Source organism: Solanum lycopersicum, chromosome 4, assembly GCF_036512215.1.
Source record: "Solanum lycopersicum chromosome 4, SLM_r2.1".
Taxonomy (NCBI): domain Eukaryota; kingdom Viridiplantae; phylum Streptophyta; class Magnoliopsida; order Solanales; family Solanaceae; genus Solanum; species Solanum lycopersicum.
In genome coordinates this window covers 44379347-44400247 of record NC_090803.1, presented here as the reverse complement: position 1 = coordinate 44400247, position 20901 = coordinate 44379347, and the positions used below count along the sequence as shown (strand labels likewise).

Sequence of the window (20901 nt, the reverse complement as noted above, 5' to 3'; positions counted from 1 at the left end):
TGAGCTCAAACTGCAAGTTAAAATACTTCTCAACACATGAGCTCAAACTACAACTTACAATGCTCTCCATCGCATAAGCCTAAATTGTAAGTTAAAGTGCTCCTAGTCACATGAGCCTAGACAATATGTCATAAAGTTCTTCAAATTTGTAATAAATCTCCTAAGTTTAAGATCTCTTCAAATTTAAGTTAAATCTTCAAGTTGAAATACTCGATGAAATACGAGCTTAAATTGTATGTCACAAATCTCTTTCAATTTGCGCTAAATCTTCAAGTTAAAAAGCACCTTGAAATACGAGCTTAAATTGTATTCAACAAAGCTCTTCAAATTTGAGCTAAATCTTTAAGCTAAAATACTTCTCAAAGTATGAGCTTAAATTGTATGTCATCTAGCGCTTTAAATTTGAGTTAAATATTTAAGTTGAAATATTCTTTGAAACAAGAGCTTAAATTATATGTCACAAAGTTCTTCAAATTAGAATAAAATATTTAAGTTGAAATGCTCCTTATTGTATAAGCCTAAATTGCATGACACTCCTGGTGCACAAGAGTATAAACAATGTACGACATAATAATAATAATAAATAAATAAAACAAAAATAAATCATATACTCACCTATGAACTATGTTGTGATTTGATCCTTTTCACTGAGGTACATAGACGCTAAGAACCATATTCTAAGTTCAGTTTTATAAGTGTCAACATATCAAAACTTCTCACTTGATCTATCTCATGAAAGTAAAAACTATGAGTAATCTTTCATCAAACTTCAAACTTGCACCAAATGGTGGTGACTCGATGGGGAAAACTCATATGAATATGACTTGTTTCAAATCTTGAAACCTCTAAAATCTCTAAATCTGCAAGTTAAAGTTTTCAAATTCTTCAAGACTACAAATTAAGGAGTATGCAAGCTGAAATCTTCAAATTGTTCAATCCTGTCATTTGAAGTCTTCAAATACTCCAAGTCTACAAATTGAAGTCTTCAAATCTTCGAGCCTGCAAGTTGAAGTCTTCAAATACTCCAAGTATACAAGTTGAAATCTTCAAATTTTTCAAGCCTAGTCTTTGAAAGATAAAAATATCTCGACAAGACTTGAAGCGCATTTGTAATCATTTAAAATTTATTAAATAAAAAATTATAAAATGATTAAGATTATATTTAATTCATGAATATATTATTCCAAATAAATTTTATGAATTCATATAATTGAGTAATTTTTTAAATCCAATAAATATGTAGTTAACTAATGTCCGCTTCTTAAAGGTCATATGTCATATCACCTAAATCTGATTGGGCGAAGAAAATTCTAAAAGTATCACAACTCCTCTATTCTAAACTATAAATGTAGGTCATTATAATCTAGAAAAGGAATAATAAAATTTAAAAAGAAGCTAGAGAAAGCCCGTGGATAAAAAATCATAGATTTCTCTACAAGTTTCAAAATTCAAGAGTTCAAGAACGATCAAGATTAAAACCACCGGATTTAAGAATAAGCTCGAAATCCTTGAATTCAACTAAAAGTCAAGATGAAGATAAATTTCAAATTCATTAAAGATTCAAAATAAGCTCCAAAGCCCTTGAATCTAAGATCAAGATCATCAAGTCCAAAGTCTAGCCAAGTTCATCAAATCCACAATTCAAGATCAAGCTAGAAATCCTTGAGTTCAAGAATAAAGTCAAGATCAAGTTCAAGTTCTAATTCATCAAAGATTCAAGAATAAGCCCCAAAGACCCTTAAATCCAAGATTAAGTCCATGAACAAATTAAAAATTCATGATCAAGTACAAAAGCCCTTGAATTATATCCGAAAAAGTGAATTCAAGAGAATCATAGAGATTGTAATACTCACACTTTGAAATAATAAATATGATTGTTGCAATACATTTTCATTCTTGATTATTGTTTTATCTAAAGTGAATTTTTTTGTCTACGATATGGACTCATTAATATTATAAATTATAATTCTTTTAAATATAAAGTAAAAACATATATATGAAAAGGTAATGAAATATGATTCCGCCATGTTTTTGTTTTTTTTGTTAAAACTTAAATTTGACAAGATGGTCAAATGACCCCCAATCTACATCAAATTTTAAACTACACACTTATATTTCACGGTGGTCCTATTACTCCCCTGGCCTATTTTAAAGTGGAATTATTTCTTCCCTGAAATGTCATTACCAGACATGTGTCTTGTGGTGAAATACATGCACTTGACACATGTATTTCACCATTTAATTAAAAAAAATAAACAGAAAAGTTCTACACCTTCCACTTCCTTTATTTCCCAATCATTTCTTCAGTCTGACTATAATAAACATCATTTTTACCTCAATAAATTTCTATATCTCTAACAATTTAGAAAAATAAAATTCAAGGCATTTTTCATATACTCCGAATCTCTAGAGCTAAGAGAATAGTGTCCTAATCAAATATTTCATTTAATCTATTCAACAATTTTTTTCTATTTTTTACATTTCGTTCGATCTCCTTCCTTAGACAATTTCATTTACACATTAAATGAGTCATGACCATTCAAGATCAGATTCATCCCCTAAAGATTCCATCGACAGCTAAGATTCCATCGACAGCTCAAAATCATCGTGGATAAAAAGATCAATTTGAGACTAATTTCTGGCACAATTTGAGAAATACTTATCTCTCTCTCTCTTCCCATTCTTAATTTATTCTTTCTCCCTCTAAAATATTTATGATTAATTTATGATTTGAGTTTCTGATTTTGATTCTTCATGGATTTTATGAGAACAGGTAGGACCCTTTTTTTTTCAAATGTAGAAGCAATTATTTTGTTTTAGTTCCTTCTATGTTTGAAAATATTTTTTAAATATACAATTACTACACTTTAACTTTGTTACTCTTGAGTTCATGACATTAAAAAAAATTAATGGGTATATTTTTTTGAAAAAAAATAATTTGTTAGATATGTTCTAAATAAGTCTATTAAAAAAAATTATTCATAAAATGTATTAGTTGATAATTTTTATACCAAACATCCATCGAAAAATCTTCAATAATGATAATGGTGAAAAAATATAGTTGTATAGATAAATAAGAAAAAAAAAGAGGGAAAAATAGAAAAGAAAAAAAAAGGCAACTCGCTCTCTCAGATAGGGTGAAATACACTCTCTAGGCCAACTCAACACTTAAGGGGTTATTTATTCCATATAAAGTTGGTCAAGAGGGTGATAGGACTCCCACAAAGAATAAGAGTGTAGTTGAAAAATCAGTAATAAGCCGAGGGATCATTTGACCATTTTCTCACTTAAATATAGTTAAAGCTTATTTCTAACTTTTCTTATTACATTCAAAAGTTTGCATGTTATTTTTTTGGAATGTACAATAAAATTATGAAGAGTTCTTGATGCGATAAGTGTTTTCTTATGCATAATTAGTTCCAACATTTGTATCATCTTCAAAAACTATTTTACAATAAATCATACACACGTTGTACTTTAAGTGTAATAATTTTATTTTTTTACGTTTATTTAATAATATGATACATAAGTTAGTAAAATACAATAATTTGATGTGCTCATTGTATTTTATATATAATAATTTTTTAAATGCGAATTCAATAAATAGGATAAATAAATTAGTAAGTTATAATGAACAATATAATCAAAATTAGCCTTTATTAAATCTTAAACTCTCTTTAAATTAATGAAATATTAATTATTAATTAAATAATACCTCTAAAAAGTAATTCTCCAGTATTTAATAATTTCACATATATTAATTTAGTAAGATTTTGCGGTACCATTTACACTCTTGGAAAGAAAAACCAAAATGATGGGCTGATATGAAGACGAAGAGTTGCAAGCCACATATTTTCTTATTTAGTCAATCATATGCATTTGATTTTTTCTAAAGCAACCTTAGCTTTCAAAGTGGGGTTTTAATTTATCATGAATTTCCCTAAATAAAATAACATATGTTGTTCAATTATTTTGTTTTCCCTTTAAAAAATATATTTTGTAAAGATATTCTTAAAATAAAAAATAATACTATATTGGTGCAAGTAGTAAAATAGATACTAAATTTTTTAATGAAGAGGGCATAGTTTGTCGGCAAGGATAGGATACGAGGTTTTAATGCCTTAGACGTGGCTATTTCCCCTCCTTTCACAAACTCTCCCCATTTCCTTTTTTAAAAAGTTATAATATAATAGAACGATTTGAGCGGTTATTTTTTAAAAATAATTATGTAATTTAAACTTTTTAGGAATTTTATAATATACCATTTATTTTTTAAAATTATTTCATCAATTATATTAATTTTTCTTTGATATTGACATGATTAGATTAATATTTTTTAATTTTTTTTATATTGTATCATCTCAGAATACACCATTATTAAAATATTTCTTCTGTAAGTGTTTCTTGAAAAAGTACTTCAACATAATGCTTCAACAAGAAGCTAAACTCTTGTGATTGTATTGTTCAGGGGCGTGTCACGGCATTCACGGGCCTCGCTTGAAATTTTGTATGTACATGTATATAAGTATGAGAAGTTGTATATATAATATACCTGCCACCTAGTGAACTATATGTTGAATGGCGAGCTGACAAAGGGTACATCTTTCCAACAGGGCATTGAGGGTTCAAATTTTCATGATAACACTATTTTTTTTTATCTGCGGGGCTTTCAGCTTCCTTTTTTTCTTTATTTTTTTCTTTTGTCTTTGTTTGAGTCTCTCGCTCCCCTTAATTAGTTCCTTTATTTGCTACTTCTTATTTATTTACTTATCTTTAATTGATTCGAGTGTTGTCTAATATTATATATTAATTATAGATTAATATTAAATTTTGAACGTCACATAGGATATTAATAAAAAATATTTAAATAGCTTTTTTTAAATTAATTTTTTTTCAAAATGATGGATATAATCATGTTAAGCCTTTTGAATCTAAAGATTCTTTATATCTTTAAAACCCTCACATTAAGTGCAGATAATTGGATTGAAACTATAATTTTTATTTTTTTCTCAACTATATGATACTAGATGATGTATATAAATTTAAATTTTAATGTAAAAAATCTCTTGTTTTCTCAAAGTTATAAAGAATAAAGTCTCTTATTCCTAAACAAACATTAAAAAAACACTATATGGGTGTATATCTTTAATATTAGAATATTTAAAAGAGAAGATGTATATTTGATCAATATATTTATAAATATCGAGAAAACTAAATAACCTTAATCATAACTTAAAATAAAGAACCAATCCGTTTACCATTTAGATGATATGGCAATCCTAGATCCGCCTCTAACATTGTTTGACCTTAAACTTTTTAATAGGGGTGTTTGCTTATAATAATTTGGAAAAAATAACTTAAACACATAACTTTAAGTGCTTTATTGTCTATTTTTATCTACTTTTTTAAAAAAAAAATTACTTAAATCTCTTATTTCACTTAAATAACAAATCTGTCAGATACATATAAATTTAAGGAATTCCATAGTGCAATACAATAATTACATTCTGTCCCGACAAATTTAGTATTTACTAATAATCCGTTAAAATTGTTGTGGCGTGATACATTAGTATGTTGTGATACATGGTAAATGATACACATTAACTTAAAACTGTTAAGATTAAAAGGGAGAAAAAATGGAACATTTAAATTTGTTCTCTAAATCAACTTAAATTGCGGTAACAGTTCATTAATAAGCATTAATTCAGCACGTAATTGGATAACAATTTCAAATTTTGAAAATCCAAGATTATATCATCTAGTTTGAAGACATTTTTATGAACATCCAGTTATTAAACTTATTGACTGATACATGATAACAATTGTCAAAAACTCGTGATACATAGAAAATCATATGATACACATCAAATTCATGTATCAATGCATTGTCTAAACACTATAACACACTGAGTCGATATGTATCAGCAAGCACACTTGATGGCGCAGTTATTAAACTTATTGATTGATACATGATAACAATTTTCAAAAACTCTTGATACATAGGAAATCATATGATACACATCTAATTCATGAACCAATGCATCGACTAACACACTATAACACACTGAGTACTTGTGTATTAAACTTATTGTCTGATACATGATAAAAAATTTCAAAAATTCATGATACATATGGGATTCCTTTACTAAAATTTTAACTAATTTCAACAACAATGGTTGCTGCTTCTTTTCTCTTTTTTTTTTTGGTGTATTTTGTCAACCTTTGATTTAGATGATTCGCCAAAATCTTTGTTTGAATCCTTCCGAACATTCATAGGATCATGCAAAGACTTTTTTATATTTTATTTCCAATTTTTATCGTCCGAATCATAAATTCTTCTATTAGTAAAAGGATCCATTAATATAATGTAATAGAACAATGAACAAAAACAAAGAAAAGAAAAGAAAAGAAAAGAAGAACGGATGATGGAGTAAGAAGAAAAAAAGACCTAGAGACGGCTGATGTAATATAGCAGTGAACAAGAAGAAAAAAAGAAGAAAATAAGAACAGATGATGGATTAAGAAGAAGAAGAACTATAGACGGATGATGGAGTAAGAAGAAGAACCAGAGAACAATGGTCCAACTTTCAGAAATTTCAAATTTTTTGAATTTTGAAATCCAAAGTTTCATATTAAATGTTGTGAAACGTTTTTAATTAAAATTAATAATTCAAAATTCAAAAAGTGTTTTAGTGGAGAAAAAATCGGCATGATATTGGAGAAGTGTGTGTTATAGGAGAGAGAAGGTTATGTATCTCTAAACTTCTACTAAAATTAAAACAAAGGGAATTATATAATATTTAAAAAATGAAGGAAAAATTAGAGAATAATAAACTTATAGTTGTGTATTTAAGTTATTTTTCCATTATCTTTTACCTCACACGTCTCACCACTTCCCATGTCACTCCTTTTTTTTCTTCCCTAGATTCACTTCATTATCTTTTCAGTTACAAATCATTATCTTTTTTTTTTTATTTTCAAATGTTTCTCTCTCAATCCAACCATTTTCAAAAAGAGTCTCATTTCCATCCATTTTTCACTCCTTTAATCTCTCATAACTTCACTCCACATTCTTATAAGTTACAATTTTTGTCTTACTTTAAATTTCTAAAAGAGTCTTTCTCTAGTCAATCAAATTTAAACCACTAAATAAGGTACTTTTAATATTCTCAATGGTCATTTTTTTTTCAATTGTCGTTTGTTTTTATCCTTTTTCCCAGATACATATAATTCTCCATTCATCCTTGTTTTATACAATGTATCGTATTCATAATTAAAATTTTGATACATAATCCTAATATTGTTGAACCTTCTATTAATTTTATTATGTTCAATATAAATATACTTGATACATAAACACTTCCCAATGTATAATTTGCATGTATCAAGTTTTTCAATATATCATTAAAATTTTATTCAAAATTAAAAGGCTATATGCACAATGACAAATCAATTTGTGTTATGTATCTACACTCTTTAATGTTTGTTCAGTGTTATCCAACCTAGAATGCGATGTATTTCTACATATTACCCATGATAATCTTGATACATAAACACTCATACAATATGATTGTAGCACCCCGTATCCAAAATAGACCAAAAATAAGTTATTCAGAAAATCTAAAGGTGCAACAGACAGTGGCCATCGACGGACCGGCCCAACCGATATTTCTCAAGCCCCACAAATCAACAGGCTTACTCAGGCCGGGCTAAAAATTCATTTTCTCAAATGAGCTTCAAAAATCGTAGTTTAGCCCTATTCTATCCCGGGTTAGGTCAGGCTGGCCCAACAGGCCTAGCTCATATTGACGATTCTAGTCAATATTCCTTTAAGTCGGGAAATAAATTTTTGTAAGGTACTCTATCAAGGACCAAATCATTGCTAGTAGATTTGAAAGTTACCTAATTCAGTAGTCATCATCTCTTTTGAAATTCCTCTTGTGGAGCTTTTGTAATTTCGAATTTATGGAGAAATCAGAATTTTGAATTTTGTGAAGTTGTTCAGATTAGAATGGATTGATATGAGAAATAAAATAAATTTTACGTTAATATTCATATTAGGCGCAATAAACCAGCTTAATAATTTATCCGAGTAAAACTTATGTATCGAGATGATGGATATTTTATGAAATTTTGTAAAATAGAAAAAGGTAGGGATAGAATGTATCTCTTACACGATGAGATTTATGAAAGTTATACTAAAAATTTTGTCATATTATTTGATATTTCGATTATAGTATCTTTTAATTTTAAACGTAATTAATTAAAAGTTAATAAAAGGGCAGACGATCAAAATTTGTCACCAGATATCTAGAACCTAGGTTTTATTCATACTTGAAAAATGTTACAAAATATATTTTTAATAAAATTTAGCATATCGTTAATATAAAAAAAAAAATTTGCATTTTCAGTTCGATTTGATTCAAAAACGTTTAACAAATTATAGGACCATCCCAATGGTTAACAATACTCTTAAACAAAAGTCCATAAATTTATTTTTAAAAACTATATAAAACAGTTCAATATGATTATATTCAGTTGATTCGACGATTTTCATATTCTTTTAACATCCAAAGCAAAATCCATTGATTCTTCATCCCAATTGCTACTCCTGTATCCTCTAGCCACCACAAATTCTCCCATAAATCCTCCTACAACCCTTTAGAACAACCCTTAAAAAAGATTACTTCTTCTTTATTAGTTAACCCAATTGCATAAGTGATGCCCATTTCTATTAAGAAGATCGATTATATCGATAAAAAGCTAATAATGAATCTGAAGTTATGAGAATGACTACTATAGAGTCTTGATATATAATTCATTCAAGACAATTCATGTTAACGATATTTCGTATAGTGGTGAATGGTGGTAATGACCATTTGCCACATTTTTTGCGTAAGAAATTTTACTATGAACATTTTGTCTAATTTCCCTTTTAAATATTTAAGCCCCCAAAATGATCAAATTTTTATTAGTTTCATTAACTATGCATAATTTATGTTGCCCCTTGATTTATATATTTCAGGTGCTGAAATCGTCTTGGTTTGACAGAGGACAAAGTGCGTTTAACCACCTCCTTAGAGGCACTTGAGGGGCAAAAAAATGTCAACTACGTGGCTTTTGTTACGACCAATTAAGAGCTTCTTTGAATTGGTATTAAATCAATTAAATCTACTTTAAGGTATTTTTAACTTTCAGGAGCGGTTGGTAGGTTTAAAAATAACTTAAAATAAGTTTGAAATTAAAAACAAAACTCTTGATACTTGATTTAGATGTATTTTAAGGTCAACTTTGAAAAGTTACTTATTAAAAGTTATTTTTAAGTCAATCCAAACGAACTCTAAGTGCCCGTTTGGATAGGCTTTGAGTATCAATGTTATAACAAGACATATCTCGAAAAATAGACCACCTTGCTTTCCAAACACCAAATGTGCGCTCTACTAGATTTCTACATGAAGAATTTATATTATAAATTTTTTAATGTGTCCACTTGGCTCACGCAATTGTCTTGTTGCACCACGACAAAAGTCAAGAAGATATCTCACATTGTCTCCTTTGTATTGAATCATTTATCCCTTCATATATGCATATCCTGCATCCACTAAAATAATATTTGTTTCCTAAAGAATGTGAAAAGTTAAATTCACTTCTACGAAGAGCCTCACCAAATATAGGGCTATCATGAGTCGCTTCTTCCCAGCCGATGCAAATGTAAACACATATCAAATTTCACAACGGCAAAAATATTTTGAGTTGGATAACCTTTACATCCGGTATAAAGTATTTGTTGACCTTGTGACAATCTAGCTTTGACATGTGTGTCATCAAGTGCTCCAACACAATCCTAAAAATATAGGCATAAGCTAAAAATATACATAACAAGTAATACTAAAAATGTATAGTAAACTAAAAGTTCTTACTTACTTTAAAGAAAAGCGAATATTGTTCATTACCTGGCTTATGAGCTCCAATACTGCAAGCTTAAAAACGACTTTCAAAACACTATGAAAGTGTCTACGAACCGTCTCTGGCGAATGTTGAATGATATCTTGTATCATTCGATTTTCCGCTCCATGTGCACAAGTCATTAAGACTAGCATTTCATGTATAGACATTCTGTGTGGGCTTAAATCCATATTTTTCATTTAAATATTTGGATAGATCAACAAACACCACTTTCTTTAATCGAGAATTTTTATAACGAGTTTCATTTTCATGTAATATCTCTTGAATAAATACGTATACGGAATGTCGTGATGTACAACAAGGTTCTTTGAATAAGTATTTTTCATAATACATTTAAATGTATTTACCTGTTATCCGGCATAGCCATCCGTTCTTTCTCGTTTTGCTCTCTCCTACTTTGTTCTAGTTCTTCATCTAACAAATCACATAAATGGGGTGATATGGTAAAGTCCAAATCCTCCATTTAACTAGAAATAAAAATATCTCCAATTAAAAACGAAGCAAGAGTGTAAAAGTTTGATTATTTCATATGTGACACATATATTTTACTTACAACATTTTTTAATCCACAATAAATATTTCAATTTTACCACTTTATATTAGTAAAGACATTAATATAAATTCAATCACAGCATACATTTTTATATAAATCCTACACAATAAGCACTTATATATAAATTTACACAACAAACATCTATATATAAATTCAACACAACAAATGCGTATTTATAAATCGAATAAAATAAATATCTATATATAAATTCAGCATAATAAAAATATTTATATAAAATTACGACAACTTTAAAAAGTTTAATCATAATATCTGAACAAATTAAAGATAATAAATGAAGTTTATGAGTACAAGCATAATGTCAAACTTAAAATAATAAAATTGTTTTTTCCATAAGAACACATTCTTCAACACTTTCTTAATGTATAACTCTCCATCCAAAGCTTTCGAGCTTAATCTGTAGTCATTGTAAGAAGCATTTGTTGAATGCTTTTTTAAGAAACATGTTCATAAAATAGTTGTACATAACACCCCTTTCAAATATATCGAAAATGTTTGCCGAAAAATTCGTACACTTATTAATGACGAAATAATCTACCGCGTGAGATGTAGCAGTACTTTTGTTAGACATTAACTCTACTGAAGATTGTATATCTTCTTTCATTAATGCAGCTATAGATTTTGTCTTACTTTTTTTCACTTGATTACTAGTTTCAATACCATCAGATGAAATTGGTCTTTTTAATGATGATTTAGGAAACATAGTAGAATTCATATCGTATGGATCATCACCTTCATCATCCCCTTCATTATTAGTATTAAATAAAGTGTTCCATATCATCATTATCAATACCTTTTGATCTTTCTTCGTCAGAATCTACCTTAGTTTCAAAAAATTGGGGTTTGATTTGAGGAACATGCTCTTTCCCCCATAGCAACAATTTCGAAATTAATGCATCATAGCAAAATCATATATATGAAAAATCCTTATCCCTAAATTTTCTATATCGAACATCCTCCTGTAACAAAAGATGAAACAATAAATTTAAGTATATAAAAATGTAAAAATAAAAGAAATAAAGACATAAAAATGTATCTTAGTTTCACTTCCACCAATCATCATTTATCATAATTGTATTTTTGATGGCATCTCATCATATACATGTATCTCCTCACATCAATTGCTTAAAAAGAGTCAACTCAGCTTTCATGCTATTTCAATGATTTTTTTTATTTTTTATTTATGAAATCTTTCCTTTTTTCATTGAATGCTTAAATCATATTTTTCACCGAACTCTAGATAATGAGTGTTTGGTCTATTTTCTTTCCAAATCTCTAATTCACGTACCTCTATAAATATGAGATGAGTATAATCACTCCACCTAGCATTAGCATTAGTTTGTGTTTCCGACATGGTGTAACTTATTTAAAGATGACAATTGATAAGAAAATTGAAAATAACTACTTTCATAATTCTATATTAATGAAAAATATATACTACACACAATCAAATTATATATACATAAATTCAAAAAAAACACACAAAACGAAATTATCTATAGAAGAAGCATAAAAAAATACACAAGAAAAAGAAACAAGAATCGAAAAATGATCAAGAAAACTTATAGTTTCACGCTGATTTAATTTTTCCTACATCTGATATTGTTGTTATCAGCTTTAGATCTTCATCCTTCAAATTACGAGAAAAAGAAGAAGAAGATTAGCCGTCGTACTACGTGAAAAAGAAAATTGGGGAGAGAAATATTAGGGTTAATTCAATATACACAATTTGGAAATTGTATAAAAGAATTAAGGGCAAAAAGATAATATACATGACTAACATAGAATGATTTTTAAGTTGCAAAAAAAAAAAAGTACCCCGAGCCCTACTTTTAACTTTTGATTTAAAATAGGTGTTTTTGACTTAAAACAAGTCACTCTGATAATTGTCAAACATTTTAATATGTGTTCGTTTGAATTGGCTTTTAAGTTGGTTAAACTGACTTAAAAATCAGTTTTTCACTTATTATAGTGTTTGACAATCATCAAAGTGACTTATTGTAAGTCAAAAATGACTTATTTTAAGCTAACAGTTAAAAGTAGGGAGAAGGGTATTTTTTTTAACTTAAAAGTCATTTTATATTGACCAAGTATATCACCTTTTTGCCCTGAATTCTTTTACACAATTCTCAAATTGCACATATTGAATTAACCCCTAACGTCAATTTTCCCAATTTTCTTTTTCACATAGTGCGGCTGCTGAGCTTCTTCTTTCTTTTCTCCCAATTTCAAGGGTGAAGATCTTAAGCCTGAAGTAAGTTATCTTTCTATTAGTTTTCTTCCTTTTTTCTCGATTGATGGCAATAATATCAGATGTAGGAAAAACGAAATCAGCATGAAATTTGAAGTTTTCTTGATTATCTGTTTATTTATATTTTTTTATCATGTATTTTTTTGTGCATCTTCTATAGATGATTTTGTTTTGTGCATTTTTTATTTATTTATTATTATTTTTAGATTATGTATATATAATTTGATTGTGTTTAGTATATATTTATCATCTATATAAAATCATTAACGTAGTTATTTTCAATATTCTTATCAATTCTCATCTTTAGATCAGTTACACCATGTTAGAAACAAACTAATATCAATGCTAAGTGGGAGGATGATGCTCATCTCAAATTTATAGAATTATGTGAATTAGAGATTAGGAAAGGAAATAGACCAAACACTCATTTATCTAGAGATGGATGGAAAATACGATTAAAGCATTCAATAAAAAACGGAAAGACGCTATAAAAAACAAATGAAAAATCATTGGAATGGCATGAAAGCCGAGTGAACTCAAACTAAGCAATTGATGAGAGAAGATACAAGTATAGGATGAGATTCCACCAAAAATGCAATTATAGCAGATGATGATTGGTGAAAGCGGAAAAATTAAGGTACACTTATGACATTGTTTTATGTGTCTTTTTATTTCTGTTATTGTTACATTTTAATTTACTTATATTTGTTGCTTCATCTTTTGTTACAGGAGGATGTTCGATTTAGAAAATTTAAAAATAATGATCTTTCACTCATATGGTTTCCTTATGAAATATTATTTTCTGATATTGTTACTACAGGGGCAAGAGCACGTGCCTCAAATCAATCGCAATTTTTTAATTGAGATAGATTCTAACGAAGAAAGACCAAATGATACTGATAATGATTATATGGAACACTTTACTAATACTAATAGTGAAGGGGGTGATAAAAGTGATGATCCACAAGATATGAATTTTACTGTGTTTCCTAAATCATCATTAAAATGATCAATTTCAATTGATGGTATTGAAACTAGTAATCAAGTGGGAAAAAAGTACGACAAAATCTACAGTTGCATCACTAAAAGATAATATGCAGTCTTTAGTAGAGTTAATGTCTAACAAAAGTACTACTACATCTCAAACAGTAGATGATCCCACCATTGATAAGTGTATGGATTTTTCGGCGAACACTCGTGATATTTTTGAAAAGATTGACATGTACAAATATTTTGTGAATATGTTCCTTAAAAAAGACATTTGACTAGTGTTTCTTAAGATGCCTACGGATGAAGCTCGAAAGTTTTAGATACAGTATAACTATCAGTAGTATATAACTATCAGTAGTACCGTAAGAAAGTGTGAAGAATGGAAAAAGTAGTTACATTATTTTATGTTTGATATTATGCTTGTACGCATGAACTCTATTTATTATCTTTGATTTTGTTATGTTGAATTTATGTAAATGTATTTGTTGTGTTGAATTTAAAAATAGGTATTCATTTTATTAAATTTATACATATGTGTTTTTGTGTTGAATTTATATATGTGTTTGTGTGTACATTTATATATAAGTGTTCACTGTGTAAATTTATAGAAAAATGCATGTTGTGATTGAATTTATACAAATGTCTTTACTAATACAAAGTGGTAGAATTGAAATAATTATTGTGGATTCAAAAATGTTGTAAGTAAAATATGTGTCACATGTGAAATAATGAAACTTTTGTACACTTAATATTTTTAATTGGAGATATTTTTATAAAAGGAGGATTTGGACTTTACCATATCACCCCATTAAGTGATTTTGTTAGATGAAGAACTACAACAAAGTAGGAGAGAGCAAAACAAAAAAGAATGGATGACTCTATATCGGATAGCAGTTAAATACATTTTAATGTATTATGAAAAATACATATTCAAAGAACATTGTCGTATATCAAGGCGTTTTGGGTATATATTTGTTTAAGAGATATTACAAGAAAATGAAACTCGTTATTATGAAAATTTGCAATTGAAGAAGGTGGTATTTGTTGATCTATCCAAAAATTTAAACGAAAAAATGGACTTAAGCCTACTCGTGGAATGTCTATACATGAAATGTTAGGCATGTTCTTAATGACTTGTTCACATGGAACGGAAAACCAAAGGATACAAGATATCTTTCAACATTCGAGGAGACGGTTCATAGACACTTTCATAGTATTTTAAAGTTGTTTCTAAGCTTGCAAGAGACATTATTAAACCACATTTAAATTATTGTAATGAACGATATTTGCCAGGTAAGTAACAATTTTAGTTTGCTATACTTTTCTAGTATGACTCGCTATATTTTTTTAGCTCACATGCTTATATTATTGTATTGGGCCACTTGATACCAGACATATCAAAGCTAGATTGCCACAAGGTCAACAAATATCTTATATTGAACGTAAAAGTTATCTGATTCAAAATATCCTTGTTATTGTGGATTTTAATATGTGTTTCATATTTGCATGGGTTGGGTTGGAAGGATCGGCTTATGATAGTCGTATATTTTGTAAGCTCTTCGTAGAAGTGAACTTAACTTTTCACATCCTCTAGGAAACAAATATTATTTAGTGGATGCACGATATGCACATATGAAGAGATATATGGCTTCATACAAAGGAGACAATGTGAGATATCATCTTCCTGACTATCGTCGTGTAGCAACAAGACAATTGTGTGAGCCAAGAGGACACATTGAAAAATTTAATTATATGCATTATTCATGTAGAAATATAGTAGAGCACACATTAAGTGTTTGGAAAGCAAAGTAGTCTATTGTGTGAGGTATGTCTTGTTATAACATTGACACTCAAAAGGACATTGTACTTGCTACTATGGTCATTCGCAATTATATTAAACAAAAATTCAATATATATGATGCCTTCCAAACGACTGAGGATGAGAGATATATTCCATCAGTTGACAGAAGTTCAAGCACTAACAATATAGAAGAAAATATGAAAGAACAAAGTGGTATACTTAATGGATGGGGCTTTATGACATGGTTTCTAATGAAATTGGTAATGTTTGATGTTTGTATTATTTTAGTATTTTCACTTTTATATTAGTGAAGTATTCTCTATCATTTTGATATTTGTATTTGAATCAAATAACTTATTTTTCAAATATGAATTTATATTTCCCCTTAAAAATAATTTGTGGTGATAAAAAAGCATGTGAATGATAGGCAATTATTATTACTTATGAATGAAACTAAAATAAATCTTAAATTTTTCAAGTGATCTATTCAAACTATATATTTTTAAAATTTAAAATAAGTTGCACATATAAAATTATCTAAATAATAAATTTATATTTCTCTTATAAATAATTTGTGATGATAAAGAAACATGTGAATGATAGACAATTATTATTACTTATGAATGTAACTAAAATAAATCTTAAATTTTTCCTTTGACATATTCAAATTATATATTTTTAAAATTTACAATAAGTTGCACATATAAAATTAACTTAATGATATTTTTATATTCCTCTTATAAATAATTTGTAATGATAAAGAAATATGTGAATGAAAGAAAAATATTATTACTTATGGATGTAAAATATAAATTAATTTTATTTTAATTTTTTGAAGTATAAAAATCTTGAATTAATAAACTTTTTATCATGTTAACAGCTTTAATAGTATTTCAAATATTTTGATAAAAAAAAGTGTTTACCAGCACTTATTTACCAAACACATCAATTTTTTATCAACTGCAACAGTTTTATCCAAAGACATAACTATTTATTTTATAAATAAGTTCCAACACTTTAAAAAAAAACTAATTTTTAAGAGTCGCTCTTTTTAAGTCAATCCAAACAGACTCTTAGTTATGGACTAACAACATAGATTGTGGTGTAGTGATAAACTGTTCAATACTTAATCAAAGGTCTTGGGTTCAAGCTCTGAGTATAAAAAAATAATGTTTGAAGCGCCACCCAAAATGAGTTTTGTGGTGCGCGATCTGAATACAGCCGGGGCTTCAATATGAGCTTTAAACACCAGATGAAAAACCAAATAAAAGTCAAAGTCATGGACTAGCAAAATAATGAAAGGAGACAAAAGAAAGAACTTGTGAATATCAAGATATGCTCTGCAAACTCTCAATGTTTAGGATATTTTGTTCACGATACTTAATTCATTTTTACTTTTTACTTTAGTTTTTCTTCAGTTTAACTTAATTATGTAGTAATTAAAACCATCACTGATCTAAACGAAATATGAAAAAAAAAAAAAAGCATTTAAAGCTATTTGGGAGGGTGAACACAAGTACATAACACGTAATGAGCAGGATGATTTAGCACCTGAAAGTCAGTTTAAGGGGTTGCGTAAACTAGACATAAAATGTGATAGTTTAGGAAAATTTAGCACCTGAAAGTTATAACGTAAATCAGGCATAGTTTAAGTATGAAACTAATATAAATGTGATAGTTTAGGAGAGTTTTGATCCATTCTCTCATCTATTAGTTTAGGAGAGTTTTGATCCATTCTCTCATCTATTAATGAAATCTAAGTGACTGATACATACCTCTTCTTGAAGAAACTCGCAAAGGATTTTCTGCTTGCAAACTGTTGGATACGTATCTCATATCCAGTTGTTGGATATGAGGTGATCAATTCTTAAAATGATTCAGTCTCTAACACATTTGAATGTATAAGCACATACTTTTTGAAGGTATCCACTAAAGAAAGCAAAAACTACTTACATCGCATTTTGAAGTCTGTACAAAAGAGCAGCAAGAATTTGAAGTCATAGGTGGCTGTATTGCTCTACTCCATATTCTTCAAAAACTTTACTCTCCAGCAACATAATTGCTTTCGTTGCCTTCAGCACTTCTTATATCCCATCCCACAAGTACTTGCATCTTCTATATTCTAGGTTAGTGTTTTCTTTAGAACAAGCTGCCCCACTCGGTCGTACTTCTCCATAAATTTACATTCCCAGTCTAGCAGAATTTGAAGTTCAGCATCACCAAGGCCTTCAAGGTTTCCATTAATATCTTCAGGTTTGAATGATAACAGAGCCAAGGCTCGGCTTGCATCTCTTCCAGCAAACATTGCATATGAACTACCAGGACCATAGAACATCCTATTTGCACAGCCAAGAAAATAAATAAGTAGGTTTTACAGACAAGAAGCACAAAATAAGCCTCTAACCAGTCTAACATTCATTTAGTTCTTTAACTTGACAACAAAGTTCCAAAAAACTGTAGAAGGCATCTCGTTTATCATGTGATTAGTACACTCAGAGAATGTATACTGATGGATGCGAATCAGAAAACAGAAATATATCCGAGCTATACTTCAGAAGAATCAACCATGGTCCCTTTACTAATTCTTTCTATACAGTGTTTGACTATCTAGTGTTCAAAGACATGGGATCCCGTCAACTCTAAGCAACTTTAAACACATAGGATGAGATTCTATAACAGAAGCTGCAGATTTTTAAACATCAGCCTAGATGAATTTTGTGTACTTATTTAAGGCCCAACAAAATCCTGCTACTGCAGAAAGAACAGATCCTTTTCTAAGGTTAGCAATGACATATACTTTTAAGACTGTTGTTCAGACACATCAAAAATGTCAAAGAAAAACAAAAGAAGCCAAATTTGATCCAATTTATCGTAATCGAAAACAAGTTGGTTAGGCAGGCCCGCATGCCTTCTTTTGAGACTACTAAGGCAAGTGGTTGACTCTTTCTTAAGGTAAGCAATATGTTTGTGACGGATAGGCCAAAAGTAATGCATTTTTGGAGGACCTGACACAAGTGTGACAACATTTAGAGAGTCAAAGCAACATAGTTTTAAGATTTCCCTCGTTAAATTAGCAGGAAGAAAGGACTTGGAGGTATCTTTTCTTAACTGTAGATGCATGTGACTGGAAGAACACATGCCATCGGTGGAAGCAGGCAGGGGTTTCACTAAGGGAACTTAAAATATATAAAGAGAACACAACAAGAAGCCAATAAAACAACGTTCTACTTGTGAAAGTGCAACACAAATACATTATTCCAACGATATTTTATTTCTTTGAATGTTTTTATAGTTGCATCATTAGATGTATAGTACATACTTCTCTTCTACACAAGGCACCAAGTACGGCTAAAAATCATCATTCCTTAGAATCCACAAGTCATTCTTGATAAACACCATTGCTAGACAAAGGAAATATAGTTACTATATTTATCAGTTTATGGAAGCAGAGGAATATGCAGATTGTTGAGTAAAGTATTTGTTTCCTCTCTTCACCATTCTGAGGATGTGCCTCTCATCCACATTCCGAGTCTAAGCTTTTCATCTCCCTTCTATCTATCCTTGTATTCTCAATTCCAGTACTTAGATTCTGCAGTAGCTATTGTCATTTAAATTGAGTTTTATTTTTTATTTGACTGTTCAAAGTAATAGAAAAGGCATGTGGGAGTGAGTCCCTTTGTCACACACCCTCGCTGAGTTTTCTGAGCTTCAGTGCTCCTTAAATGAGTCTTTGACAACACAGGAAGTTACAGCAAGAATATCTTGCCCTCTCTTTCACCTGACGCAAGTAATACTTTTTTACATTGTCTCTTGATGATTAAGCATAGATGAGACCGCGCTGTTTTCCACCGTTTCTTGCTTTGCAAATTGATAGAATCCCTTAACGGGATTTCGCAAGGGGTCTTAACACAATGGCATGCATCTCTATATCCTATATGACTATTTTCTCTTACGACGAAGAATGACTAAGGAGACTTGTGTTAGCTGCAAATGATGTTTGTGCAAGAGTCTATGCAGTGTTTCGTGCGGTCCCAATTCAAAATTAAAGATTTAGGTCACTTGCCCTATTTGATCATCAGAGGAAGTTTGCCTTGGAATTAGTGTATTTGTAACTTTCCCTGTTGTAAGTCCTTAAAGAACCATATTCCAATCATGGATTAGAACATCAAACTTTTAGCACATTCCAATCATGGACCAGAGCATCAATCTTTGAAGTAGGTTGATGCTTAGTGGTAGTGCATACAACATCTCTAAGACAAAAGTATTGAAAACACCCCTAAACTCGATGCAAATTATTAGTTTCATCCTCGAACTATTGACAGTCTACTGCACTTAAATAGACCCAATCCTTGCAACATGATGAAATATACCTCTAAATTCTCGTCATGTTTAGAAGTGCTTTCAACACTTCTCTTAGCTTTTTATTAAGACCTTATTCTCCTACAAATGTTTGAGACCACTTCATATGTCATGTCTCATGTGGCTGATCGGGGTGTTATTTAGTTTACTTAGTTAAGTAGAAGATGAATACAATAATCTACGCCAAGTTGGTGTTTCCAATACCTCTCTCCATCTCTAATGATAAGTTTTTTGTGCTTGAGTTAGACCAGTTAGCCAATTGTGTTTGGGAACCAATTCAGATTCCTCTAATATTAATAATATACAGAACTACACTGCCTCTTTCTCTCGCAAGTCTTACCCTAACTCAAATCATCAATTTCAGAAAGTGTATAAACAATCAAAGCAAAGCAAATGCGCTCAAATCAAATCCAATAATTTTTCTGAGAGAGAGACTAACTTGGAGGTAGAGACGTCGTAGATCTGCCCTCTAATAGCCATCAGCAAAGGTTTTTCTGAGTCAGAACCATTATAAGCCCTAAGTTCCTCTTCCGTCATGTCGCCGAGATTGAGAGACTGTTTTTTGACAGGGACAAAGTCATCAGGAGAGAGGAACATGGAACAAACCACTTTGTAAGTCACCAGCATCATCGCTAAAATGGTGAAGAACGCCGTCGCCGATAACCCTGTGTACTCGAAGATGATCTCGGTCGTCGTTGCCCATACCGTCGCCATTAGTTTGGTGGAGAAAACGGTCAAGGACTTGTAGTTGGTGATCGTTTCTCCAAGATGCTACCCGCAACAGCTAGAGATGAGAAAAAAAGGTTTAAATAAATTCTTTCTAGCTGGAACATTACAATATGGAGAATCAAACTCTCTTATTGTATCTATTGTATGGGAATTAAAGTCTTGTTAATAAGTTAGGAGTTCATATAATTAATCAATATTTACTAATTCTATTCTGCTATAAATCTATTGTGTTAT

General features: G+C 29.6%; 1 protein-coding gene and 1 non-coding gene across 11 annotated transcripts; both read right to left on the bottom strand.

The window, feature by feature from the left end:
- Nucleotides 1–9277: 9277 nt before the first annotated feature.
- LOC101252978 (membrane steroid-binding protein 2) lies at nucleotides 9278–20901 on the bottom strand. Of its 10 annotated transcripts, none has more exons than XR_011220691.1 (4): nucleotides 20378–20811; nucleotides 17533–17915; nucleotides 9666–10433; nucleotides 9278–9592 (listed from the first exon to the last, which is right to left on the bottom strand). XR_011220691.1 is itself a non-coding variant. In XM_004237479.5 (2 exons), the coding sequence occupies exons 1-2, from the start codon at nucleotides 20650–20652 to the stop codon at nucleotides 17702–17704; spliced, it is 489 nt and encodes a 162-aa protein (XP_004237527.1). In that variant the 5' UTR covers nucleotides 20653–20901; the 3' UTR covers nucleotides 17358–17701. The 10 variants fall into 10 exon arrangements, 1 of the variants encoding a protein (XP_004237527.1); XR_011220689.1 differs by having other exon boundaries at nucleotides 9278–9844; nucleotides 9954–10433; XR_011220688.1 differs by having other exon boundaries at nucleotides 9278–9844; nucleotides 9954–11496; nucleotides 20378–20797.
- MIR10541 (microRNA MIR10541) lies at nucleotides 12403–12538 on the bottom strand. The gene has a single exon (NR_161784.1). It is a non-coding gene; the product is annotated as a microRNA MIR10541 (primary transcript).